General features: G+C 42.3%; 1 protein-coding gene across 1 annotated transcript; it reads right to left on the bottom strand.

Moving 5' to 3' along the window:
- Positions 1 to 2,121: 2,121 nt before the first annotated feature.
- Positions 2,122 to 3,978, bottom strand: LOC106603028 (insulinoma-associated protein 1a). Its single transcript, XM_045716948.2, has one exon. The coding sequence runs from the start codon at positions 3,976 to 3,978 to the stop codon at positions 2,560 to 2,562; it is 1,419 nt and encodes a 472-aa protein (XP_045572904.2). The 3' UTR covers positions 2,122 to 2,559.
- Between the last annotated feature and the right edge of the window lie 6,733 nt (positions 3,979 to 10,711).

Here is a 10,711-nt window from a genome sequence, read left to right as displayed (position 1 = left end):
GGGTGGTCGGTCTGAGTAATGAGTTAAAGCTGGAAGACACTCAGCATCCTACCGGATGGTATGCAATACCCGGAATGCTCAGATGGTCTAAACCCCTTTGAAAATCTTGAGGATACAGAAGACTGTGGATGCCTGGCCTACACTGGAGCTCCCTACTCAGACTCAATAAGTGGCAGCAGTAAGTCAACAAGGCTCATGATAATGATGAAAAAGTCGGAGGAAGAGAGAGAAAGATGGGCAGAGGAGAAAAATAGAAAGTAGGTGAAACAGTGGGACACTCTTGTTGTTGTAAAACATTGGAGAGGGTTTAGCGACTGCCCCCAATGCAAACAGCTACCAACCAGGTCATATCAGGGGTTTTTGAAGTAGAGTCGACCCCAGACAAGCATTTTCAAGCTTTCGGCACACATTCCATTAAATAGATTGCCTGGAAAGCAGGAACTGGCTTGTTGAGCCTGCATAACAGATCATGAGTGATGATGGTCGTGCAGTAGACATGCAAACATAACAGGGTGAGAGGTTTTATGACGGTGTGGATTGTAAGTACTGGATTCTGAAGTCATTCTTCCATGTAAAAGTAAAATGTTGTAGGTGAGTATGTTGGCTAAGTGAGTGCTCACAGGGTTATGGGGAGTCTTGACCTTTCCAGTCACTGCCTGTATGTTAGTGATGGTTGACATTCCATCTTGCACTCCAGGCTAAACACACACACACACACACACACGCAGAGAAGAGTACCAGAGTATCATGAAAACATGATCAAACCTGTAATCTCTTATTGTAACAACCTCTAATGCTACTGATGCCATGGCCACCAAAAGGGTCATAGTGGGGAACCTTGAGCACTTTCTGATGGCGGCACAATTATATATTGTATTGTTAGACTTAGAGGAACTTGACTTTTCCCAGGGGAACATTACTTCATGCCGTTACTACTTTATCTTCACAACATTTACCAGTTTCATTACAAACACTTACTTGTAATTAAGGCATCTGTCAAATATTCATGAATACAAACAAGTAGCTAAGCATTTACCCAATTGTCTCTGGAAAAGATGAAACCTTCAGCATGGAGGTATGGTACAGAAAGCCACTGGAATACATCAGTGCTTCATAAGGATTTATTTATTCTCAACACTTCTTTGACCATTCCTTCTATTCCATGCATTCAATTCTACTCCACTCTGCCCAAGGAGTAGTCTTTGCCTTTGGCGAGTGGCAAGGAGTGGAATGTTAGCTAAAAAGACTGGTATGCAGGCTACTCAAGGAGAGGGGAGTTCCCTTTTCTGGGGCGTAAAAGCAAGCAGCAGCAATAATATTTTGTACCACAAGGGTGCGGGATGATACCAGTGTAGCTTAACAACAATTGTTTTCAGTTGATATGAGAGGATCTCTTGCGGCTAAAATGAATGAAGGACTCTTCCCTGGCTTTTTATTAGAAGCCATTTCAGTTTCAACCATTTACATTTATTTTGGAATAGCGTTAAAAAAGTAGGGCCTACTCATGTGCCAGATTTCCAACATATTTTTAAATGGTAATATGGCTACATTTTCAAATGGATAATAGGCTAATCACTACGTTTTATGAAAACGTGTGTATTTTCGTATATATAGCCAAAAAAAAATTACCATAAGAATGCCCCTTCTGTCTGTAAAACGCTGCAACCTGGTCTCAGAGCATTTCGTATTATTCTGTTCGTAATGACGAGACACTCCATTTAGTATGATACAGTATCATATACATTTTTTGTGTCCAGGATTACGTTTACTATGTTGTTTCTAGTCTATAAGACTAGGCTGAACTAAAGACTAACCGTTATCATATTGCACCTTGCCCCGCTTCCCCTGAACTTGAACCTAATGACCACTGTCAAGGTCGATGTATAAAGTTGGAAATTGATTGTCGGTTGGGCCCATTCTATATCAAATGGGGACATGGCATTGACCATGTTTTTCAATGGTCTATCTATCACATCACAAGTAGACCTGATCCATCAACTCTAAATAAAGGGCATATTTGGGGATTTGGTGTTGCCATGTATGGAAAGTAGATGTTGCAGAAATGGATGTAGCCTAACAAAAAGTAAACACAATAAGATATTTTATATAATAAATACACAATTGCAGAGTAGATTTATACTTTATTATTTCAGGAAGAAGTTGGCATGATAGTATTGTGTTTCAAGGAAAGTATGACATTAATTTGGACAGAGGTCATTTGAGGCAATGCTTAATTGGTTTTAATGTCATTGCTCACATCAACCCAGTCAAAAGCAACATGATTAATACAAATCTGGGCAGATAAATAAATAAACAAATACATTATTAAATAAACAAATCAATAAATATCAAATAAATAATCGATTATAGATAAATATACTTTTGTAAAAAAAAAAATAATAAAAAAGAAGACATTTACACAAAACTATACTATTCAGGAGGAACATTTGTGATTTCACAACAAAGAGGTTTGTCCCTTCGCGAGGTGAAACAAATGTTTACAATAACTCTGTCCAAACGGAATGAAGTCATTGATGCCGAAGCAAAAGCCTGAGGCCATTAAATAGTTTGGGACAAAACGATCACCTGTCTGTGCTCCGTTGGGTGATACTTGTTGATGTGTCTGGTGAGGCCAGGGGAGGAGAAGAAATTATCCCCACAAAATCGACACGGAAACACCTCTCCTGTCACCTTTGTGATGCGCTCGGTCCCTGCGTATTTGGCGGAGGGCTGGGGTGATTCCCGGCCGGACTCGAGCGGTTGGTCTGTGACTATGGCCAAAGGAGAGGACGGAGTCTGATTCTGGGGATGACTAGCTGCTTTCCTGTTGTGCAAGGCCAGGTGTTTCCTCAGGTACGCTTGTTTTCTGAATTTCTTTGAGCACTGTGGGCAGCTGAACATCATTTCTTCATCAGAGCCCGAGTCTGAGGGTGGCGTGGAGGGTGGGAGCGTATATCTGGCTGTTGGTGTATGAGGCCGGCTCTCCTCTCTTTGCGACGAGACTCTCTCCACTTGGAAACCCTTTGGCTTGTGCCAACGTCGGTGGGAGGCCAGGTTAGCGGGACAACTAAAAACTTTGTCACACTCGTCGCAGCGATATTCGACTCGGACGATGCGAGAGCACTTGTGGAAGGCCAAAGTTAGAGGGTCCGCGTACCGCTCCTTGCAAAGCTGACAGATGAACTCTCCAAGCGGACTACTGGTGTTGGAGCGCTGCTTCACCTCATCCTCTGCCTCCTCCGTAATGCGCAACCCGAGGACGGGAGATGTGGTTACCTCATTCTTCTCTTGGTTTGGGGAGCTTGAGGACTTGCGCTTTTTGGAATTAGTATGGGGAGATCTGGCGTTGGAGAAGGCAGGTCGCTTCACTGCTGCATATTTAGCATTCCCGCACATGGTGTCCAGTCTGGTGGTCATCTCCGGAAGAGACGGCGACACTGGGGAGCCATCAATGGCGAAGCTTCCCAAATTTGCCTCGGGAAAGGTATCTGCTGGAGCAGGAGAAAGAGAGCTGAGCATTTGATGAGCGGCGTCCGCTGGTGGGTATTGATATCCCTCGCTGTCCGGTCGGGTCGGGCTCAGCGAGGGCGCGCAGTGAGACTCTGACATACCACCGAAAATAACCCGGCTCGGAACTCTGATAAAGTTGTGGCACACCGAGGGCTGTGCATGAACTGGGGCATTCTCGACTAGCGGCGAACCGTTGGCGACCAGCGCCAAGTCCTCCTCGCGCATCCTGTATGAAACAGGACCAGCCTTTTTAGAACGTTTTATAAGGAAACCCTTTGGCATGGTGACTGTCAGGAAGCACACACGACGCGTTATCTTCAACCTCAATACGTTTTCACTGTTAAAGTCGAGGCCAGGGATTGTAAAGAGGCGTGCGTAATCGTAATGCGTCCTGTTCTCTCTGCGGTACTTGTCCACACTGGCCCTCTGTCGTTTGTCTCGGTCTTTATAAAGGCCCCAAGCTGTCATTGTGCGTCAGTTAGGACGCAGATGGCAGCAGTCCAGCCGTCAATAGAAAGGCCCGGCAACATGATCCACCGGGAGTCTCTGAGGAGCACAGCGGCAGATGTCAGCCTCCCCCATTGCCTAGGCCCCTGTCTTCCCCCGCCCCACACCCACCCCGACCACTTGCCCCGTCCTTGACGGTTCCTAGCCATTATGTAGATTACACAGAGCCATACCACACTTATCCAGCCTTTATCTTCCCATGTCCTCTGAGACTCTATTCAACACACACGTGCCACAGCCGTCCGTCCATTCATCGAAACGCACGAATCAAAAGGAGGGGAAAAGTGCCTGCGGGGAGTCAGGTTTGTGTCAGTTTGGGGGCAAAGACGCAGAGCAGATGAGGCACAGCACCAGTGAATCTATGCAGATAAGTGTTCAATGCTCTGCTCAAACGCACCTTAGCCTCTTATAGACTACACTTAGGCGTCCAGGGGCATTCAACTCTTTGAACATGTTAATTTCATTAAAAAAAATGTGTGATTCAACATTATGAGAAGAAAAAGCACACACAAAATAACATATGATTTGTTCAGTCCCTGGTGTGAAGGGGATCCTAATTATTTTAATAGGCGTCATCAACTCTGCTTCATCGTTGTGGCAAACTGCCCAGAACCAATACTCCCACTATCAAACGTCTCGACTCAACAATAGAAACAGTCTGTCGTGTCACTGTCAGCGAAATTAACAATTTCCATCACATGCACACAATCTGGCGCAAAAACACATCACATATACAGACTCACCCAACCCCCACCCTTCTAAAACTAAATATTATTAGTGATACATTTGGAATAGCAGCATGGCTATCTGCATCAGGGTTATATTGTAAAGGCCAACAAAACGGTTGAAATCAATCAACGGTAACGGTCACAGACCAAACATCTTCCTGGAAACTATGGAGAGGTAATGTTGGCTCTTAAACAATGCACATCAATCTAAGAAGTCAGTTGCATTAATTAATGTTTTGTAGCCTCTTTTGGGCTTAACACCAACATTTTGTGTATGCATATTGTCGCAATTCTATAAATTCTTGAAATAAAAGGCAATAGGATATGTTATTGCAACATCCCCATTTCCTGTTTTGATAGAGATATTAGGCCTGTCAACTCAGGCAAAATAATACATTTTTACCTGTTTTCTTATAGGTCTACTTTTCTTTACCCTATAACTTGTCATCAATGATTTAAAATAGACATCAGATAATATTGTTGTGAAAAACAAGCATGTCCCATGCAGAAACAGACATTATCTTGTCCTCCGCAGCAAACTAATTTGGAATATGCTCAAGGCGCACACCCACAAACGCACGCACGCACGCATGCACGCACGAACACACACATCCCCCAGCCGTTGTGCAGTGTCGCCCAACCGGTCTGTTGTCTCCGGGGAGCGTTGATTGTTATTGGATTTTTTTTTCGTCCTTTCTGGATAGGAGACAAAAAAAAGTTAGAGCGCGAGAAGGATTGCGGTATGGAGGGGCGAGGGGCGTGTATTTGTATATGTGTTGGGGGTGGAAGGGGGACATTCCCAATTCTTTTACTTGCCGTCTTTGTTGGAATTGGAAGTTTGAAGCGTGTGCCTTTGGAGGCACAAGCCACGCGCCCGCCCTGACCTCTGTGACACCCTATTTGCATAAAGCTGGAGAATTGATTTCGGTCCTATTCTTTGACGTGACCTGCCTGACTTACCCCATTACTGGCGGCTCAGACGCACAATTCAGCAGCGGCATAATTAAACGGAATCACAAATGTGGCGCTTTTAAACTAACGGAATACCTATCTCCACTGAGGCATATGAAGAATAACACGTCTTAAAAAGGCGCCATGGCCACGCACAATATAGCCTATAGACTCGTCAACCTGTTCAAACTAATCCCGTTCATTTAAATGAGATCATTCTGTTACAACTAGACAATGATCCACAATGTTGTTTTGAACATGTAGCCTAATCAAAAAAGCAATGCGCTGCATGGCCCCTCAAGATGTGTTTATGAGCCATATTTTAAGCTACATTAGACATGTGAATTCAGCCCCAGTAGGTAAGGGTTATTATAATAATATAGAAACTTGTTTGAACATTCATGCTAATCTCAAAGAGATGAGAGCAGCACCTTTTGAGAAACAAAAGTTATGAATATAATGACTAACCACCTCTGGAATGTTAATCGTGGGCAAAACTTGCTCCATATTAGGCTTCTGACTAGACCTGTAATAATGATATCGTCATAGCAGGTTGACGTTTATTGTCATGAATCTTGCCCTGGGGGCAGATCTGAGCGATTTCCACTTGATGGGCCAGCTGCAAGTCAAAATTGGCTATTCCGTCAAAATTCATTAAAACAAAAATGTACTTTTTAGTCTTAATTTAAGGTTAGGGTTAGGCACTACGGTTAGCAGTGTGGTTAAGGTTAGGGTTAGGTTAAATAATCCGATTCTATGCCTTTGTGACTGTGCCAGCTAGTGACCACAATGCAGAGCTGCCTACATGAGTCGTCCCAATAAATGCCAACTAGCGTCATGCTCACGCACGTCACTGATGATTCGATATAATAATCTTAGCAATTGCATGGAAACGTATTTCGAATAGTATCCTATCCTGGCCTACAGTAGCATACAAGAGAGGCACGTCACCGTATAGGACTACCTTTGTTCAGTGCGTAGCCTATGCAGGAGGAATTCGGAATGTGTAATCTTGTTGCTACGGGGAAGGATGCAGGAACGCCAGCGATTGGCCCGTATCGCTCGTTCCTCGGCCATGTGCAGTTCGTGCTGTCTTATTTACATACAGCTGTACAGTATTTGCCGAGGACATGAATACACAGCCTCCCAGTCCCCAATAACAATAGAATAAACAAACATTTAGCTACAGCACCATGGTTCTCCAATCCCTTTTCAGCCATTCACAGTCAGATTAAATTGGGTAAAGCCGGGTGTATAGGGTGAGTATTGGTAAAGTGGGACACTTTCTGAAAATTCGTTTTCCGGAACACCTTACTCAGAAGCATTACATTGTCTTAACCCCCAACATGATACCATTCTAAATAGCTTTATGAACTCTACTACACTATACATGGAAAATTATAATATTAAACACAGATGACTCTTGAAACACAAACTGTCCTGAGCCCAAATGTTTTAAGTCAACACTGGCAAATTGCGACACCTTGATTGGCAAAGTGGGACACAAATCTTTCTTGTAAAGAATAATACATTAAAGAGTATATGCGTAATTTCAAAATGTTATTCATACAAATGAAATGTATTAAAACATTATGTATTTTTGTGGAACATTAAGAAGGATCATTTATTATTATTATCATTATTATCATCATTATCATCATCATACTTGATTATAATTATATGATGCAGCCTATATGTAATTGTATAGCCTATTCATCAAATTAAATGAACTTCATCTAGGCCTATCAGCTCAACATTCTCAACATCACACTCTAATGGACATTTTGTAGAACGAAACCAGAAAGACCTTACCTATCAAACATTTCAATGACTGTTTTATTGTCACCAGAGTCAAATACAGCAAAATAAACTTTTTTTGTCACCATATACCTTTCTAGATATGAATATAGCTTGCTAGGATGTTTCATGTTTTTTTTAGCAAGCTAGCTGATTTGCAGATTTTGAGGAAAATGAAATTGAACATTTGATCGTATTTAGAAATTTGATTTCTGTTAAGAAAACATGTATTTCATAATCCCCGGAAATATTTGTTCTGCATTAAAATGGCCTAGAGGAGTGTCCCAGTTTGACTGTAGGAGATTGGCATACTGGCACACTGTCACAATATCACTATTCTAAAAAGTGAGAGTAGTAAGAAAACCATTTACAGTCATTTTGATTTACAATTACATCCCGAGACACTGAAAATCCTTTCTGAGTTTTTTTTATAACCTTAACATTATTTACCTCAGAACCCAATTTACTTACCATTATGCCTTGAGACACTTGTCATTACACGGGATGCCACGCCCACAACGATGCCGCCATACCCATATTTTTTATCATCACATACTTCCTCACTAACACACAGGCGTTATGTTATTGCCCACATTTAAAGATATCAATTACAAAGCTTAAGTGTCCCAATTTGCCAGGTGTTCCATTAACCAATGCTCACCCTACTCTAAAGCCACAAATTGCATAAATTAGGAGGAGTATGTCACATCTATAATATTTTTTAATTTAACCAGGCAGGTCAGTTAAGAACAAATTCTTATTTACAATGACGGCCTACCAAAAGGCAAAAGGCCTCCTGCAGGGATGGGAGCTGGGAGTAAAAATAAATTAAAATATAGGACAAAACACACATCACGACAAGAGAGACAACACAACACTACATAAAGAGAGACCTAAGATGACAACATATCATGGCAGCAACACATGACAACACAGCATGGTAGCAACACAACATGACAACAACATGGTAGCAACACAACATGGCAGCAGGACAACATGGTAGCAGCACAAAATAGGGTACAAACATTGTTAGGCACAGACAACAGCACAAAAGGCAAGAAGGTAGAGACAACAATACATCACACAAAGCAGCCACAACTGGCAGTAAGAGTGTCCATGATTGAGTCTTTGATTGAAGAGATTGAGATAAAACTGTCCAGTTTGAGTGTTTGTTGCTGCTCGTTCCAGTCGCTAGCTGCAGCGAACTGAAAAGAGGAGCGACCCAGGGATGTGTGTGCTTTGGGGACCTTCAACAGAATGTGACTGGCAGAACGGGTGTTGTATGTGGAGGATGAGGGCTGCAGTATATATTTCAGATAGGGGGGAGTGAGGCCTAAGAGGGTTTTATAAATAAGCAACAACCAGTGGGTCTTGCGACGGGTATACAGAGATGACCAGTTTACAGAAAAGTATAGAGTGCAGTGATGTGTCCTACAAGGAGCATTGGTGGCAAGTCTGATGGCCGAATGGTAAAGAACATCTAGCCGCTCGAGAGCACCCTTACCTGCCGATATATAAATTACGTCTCCAAAATCTAGCATGGATAGGATGGTCATCTGAATCAGGGTTAGTTTGGCAGCTGGGGTGAAAGAGGAACGATTAAGATAGAGGAAACCAAGTCTAGATTTACTACCCTCAGAGGTAGTAATCACACCAGTGGGGAGCGGGGCATTCTTCTTAGCAAACCACATGACCTTTGTTTAGGAGGTATTCAGAATCATGTTAAGGGCAGAGAAAGCTCGTTGGACACTAAGAAAGCTTTGTTGTAGAGCATTGTTGTGAAATTCTTCATTTGAATTCCTTCAAAATATAAGGCCTTATGTCTTTGACATGTTTTTGTGTACATTTATTACAAAATACATGTAGGCCTATTTGAATTTCATGTCATTTTCATGTCTTAAAATCATATAGCTAGCTAATAGGCCTTCAGCTCACCTCGCCCAACTTTCAGGGCCTTATTCTAAAATGGATTAAATTCATATTTTTCCTCATCAATCTACACACAATACCCCATAATGACAAAGTGAAAACAGGTTTCTAGAAATGTTTGTACATTTATTTTTAAAAATTAAACAGAAATACCTTATTTACATAAGTATTCAGACCCTTTGATATGAGACTCGAAATTGAGCTCAGGTGTATCCTGTTTCCATTGATCATCATTGAGATGTTTCTACAACTTGATTGTAGTCCACCTGTGGTAAATTCAATTGATTGGACATGATTTGGAAAGGCACACACCTGTCTATATAAGGTCCCACAGTTGACAGTGCATGTCAGAGCAAAAACCAAGCCATGAGGTCGAAGGAATTATCCGTAGAGCTCTGAGACACGATAGTGTCGAGGCACAGATCTGGGGAAGGGTACCAAAACATTTCTGCAGCATTGAAGGTCCCCAAGAACACAGTGGCCTCCATCATTCTTAAATGGAAGAAGTTTGGAACCATCAAGACTCTTCCTAGAGCTGGCCACCTGGCTAAACTGAGCAATTGGGGGAGAAGGGCCTTGGTCAGGGAGGTGACAACTATCTCTGCAGCACTCCGCCAAACAGGCCTTTATGGTAGTGGCCAGACGGAAGCAACTCTTCTTTAAAAGGCACATGTTTGCCAAAAAGCACCTAAAGACTCTCAGACCATAAGAAACAAGATTCTCTGGTCTAATGAGACCAGAGAAGATCCTTGATGAAAACCTATTCCAGAGCGCTCAGGACATCAGACTAGGACCAAGGTTCACCTTCCAACAGGACAACGACCCTAAGCACACAGCCAAGACACAGGAGTGACTTCAGGACAGGTCTCTGAATGTCCTTGAGTGGCCCAGCCAGAGCCCGGACTTGAACCCGATTGAACATCTCTGGAGAGACCTGAAAATAGCTGTGCAGTAATGCTCCCCATGCAACCTGACAGAGCTTGATAGGATCTATAGAAAATAATGGGAGAAACTCCCTAAATATAGGTGTGCCAAGCATTTTGTGTCATACCCAAGAAGACTCGAAGCTGTAATCGTTGCCAAAGGTGCTTCAACAAAGTACTGAGTAAAGGGTCTGAATACTTATGTAAATGTAATATTTCAGTTTAAAAAAAAATATAAATTTACAAACATGTCTAAAAACCTGTTTTTGCTTCATCATTATGGGGTATTGTGTGTAGATTAATGAGGGGGGAAAAACAATTTAATCAATTTTAGAATGAGGCTGTAACGTAACAAAATGTGGAAAA

Source organism: Salmo salar, chromosome 04 (genome assembly GCF_965601325.2).
Source record: "Salmo salar chromosome 04, fSalSal1, whole genome shotgun sequence".
Taxonomy (NCBI): Eukaryota; Metazoa; Chordata; class Actinopteri; order Salmoniformes; family Salmonidae; genus Salmo; species Salmo salar.
Note: the sequence above shows the minus strand (reverse complement) of the source record. Positions and strands in the feature narration are given on the sequence as shown.